The sequence below is a fragment of the Eurypyga helias genome, unplaced genomic scaffold (genome assembly GCF_000690775.1).
Source record: "Eurypyga helias isolate BGI_N326 unplaced genomic scaffold, ASM69077v1 C15655121, whole genome shotgun sequence".
NCBI lineage: Eukaryota > Metazoa > Chordata > Aves > Eurypygiformes > Eurypygidae > Eurypyga > Eurypyga helias.
Genome location: NW_010284715.1, coordinates 1 through 1,203, shown reverse-complemented (window position 1 = coordinate 1,203; position 1,203 = coordinate 1). Strand labels below are relative to the sequence as shown.

At 55.1% G+C, this 1,203-nt stretch overlaps 1 protein-coding gene across 1 annotated transcript; it reads right to left on the bottom strand.

The window, feature by feature from the left end:
- Positions 1–5: 5 nt before the first annotated feature.
- On the bottom strand, positions 6–1,197 carry LOC104502785 (toll-like receptor 6; the record flags this gene model as incomplete). The annotated part of the gene is made up of 1 exon (XM_010160031.1): positions 6–1,197. A coding segment is annotated over exon 1 (1,176 nt), but the record flags the coding sequence as incomplete, so codon positions are not given.
- Positions 1,198–1,203: the final 6 nt, after the last annotated feature.

Here is a 1,203-nt window from a genome sequence, read left to right as displayed (position 1 = left end):
GGCAAGTTAATGTTAATAGCAGCCCTCAGGTTAGCCCAGAAAAGGGCATGCTTGCTCCGTTCCTTTGGCCACTCCAGGTAGGTTCTCTTTGCCATGAGAGCCTTCAGCTTGTGATACCTGGCAGGGATAATATACGAAGGGATCGGCTCCAGTAAAATGAGGATTAAGCTGTTGGAATTCTCACTGAATAATTTGTGATGGGCAAAGTACAGCTCATAGTGACACCACTCGCTCTGCACAAAGTTGGGAGACAACACAAAGATGGACTTGTAGCTCTTCTCAATGCAGTTAATGATGTTCTCCATGATGCTCTTGCCAGGGATAAAGTTCCGCTCATGCTGGCACAGTTGCACGCAGCCCTCCCCCTTCTCCAGGTTCGGGATCAGCTCGTTCTTCACCCACAGCGAATCGCGCTCGCTGTAGGAAATGAACGCGTGGAACTGCAGAATGGTCTCCTGCTCCTCAGGGTGGTTGTGCCACGCTCTCCGCTTGGTCTGCGTCCACTGCCACGTCATCCGCACGTACCACGGCACGTCCAGGTAGATGCACAGAAAGGCCACGGCAGCCACCAGCACCAGCGTCAGCAGCAGAGCTGTCACAAGCAAGAGCGTTGTGTTGCAAGCCAGCTCCGTCAGGTGGAAGTCCTTCAGCTGCGTCCCTCGCAGGTCTTCCGGGTACTCGCACAGGTACGCTGCCGGCCAGCCAAACAGCTTCCCCCCAGACCGCCTCTCCAGGCGCATGAAGTCTTGCAGCTCACAGGAACACTTGAACGGGTTGTGCCCGGCTTGCAGCTCCCTGACCCTCGGGCAGCTCTCGAAGAAGTCGGCGGGTGGGGTGAGGATCAGATTCATCTCTACGTTCAGGAACGCCAGGGACGGAAAGCCACCGCACCCCGGCAGGTCAGCCAGCCGGTTCGACGCCAGGTTCAGCTCTTCCAAGGATTTCAGCTCAGCCATCCCCTTGGGGACACCCGTGATCTGATTGTTTTGTAGGCTGAGTTTTCTGACGTTGACTGGCAAGCACTCAAACACGGAATCCGTCAGCTGATTTGAGGAGAGGTCCAACTCCGTCAGAGACTCGGCCCATTGGCATTGCCCATCAGCCCCATCGTGACGCAGCAAGTTGCTGCTGATATCCAGGTATTTCAGTGATTTCATACGGCTGGTCATGAAGCTTACCATGGGAAGGCTCTCAAATTTATTC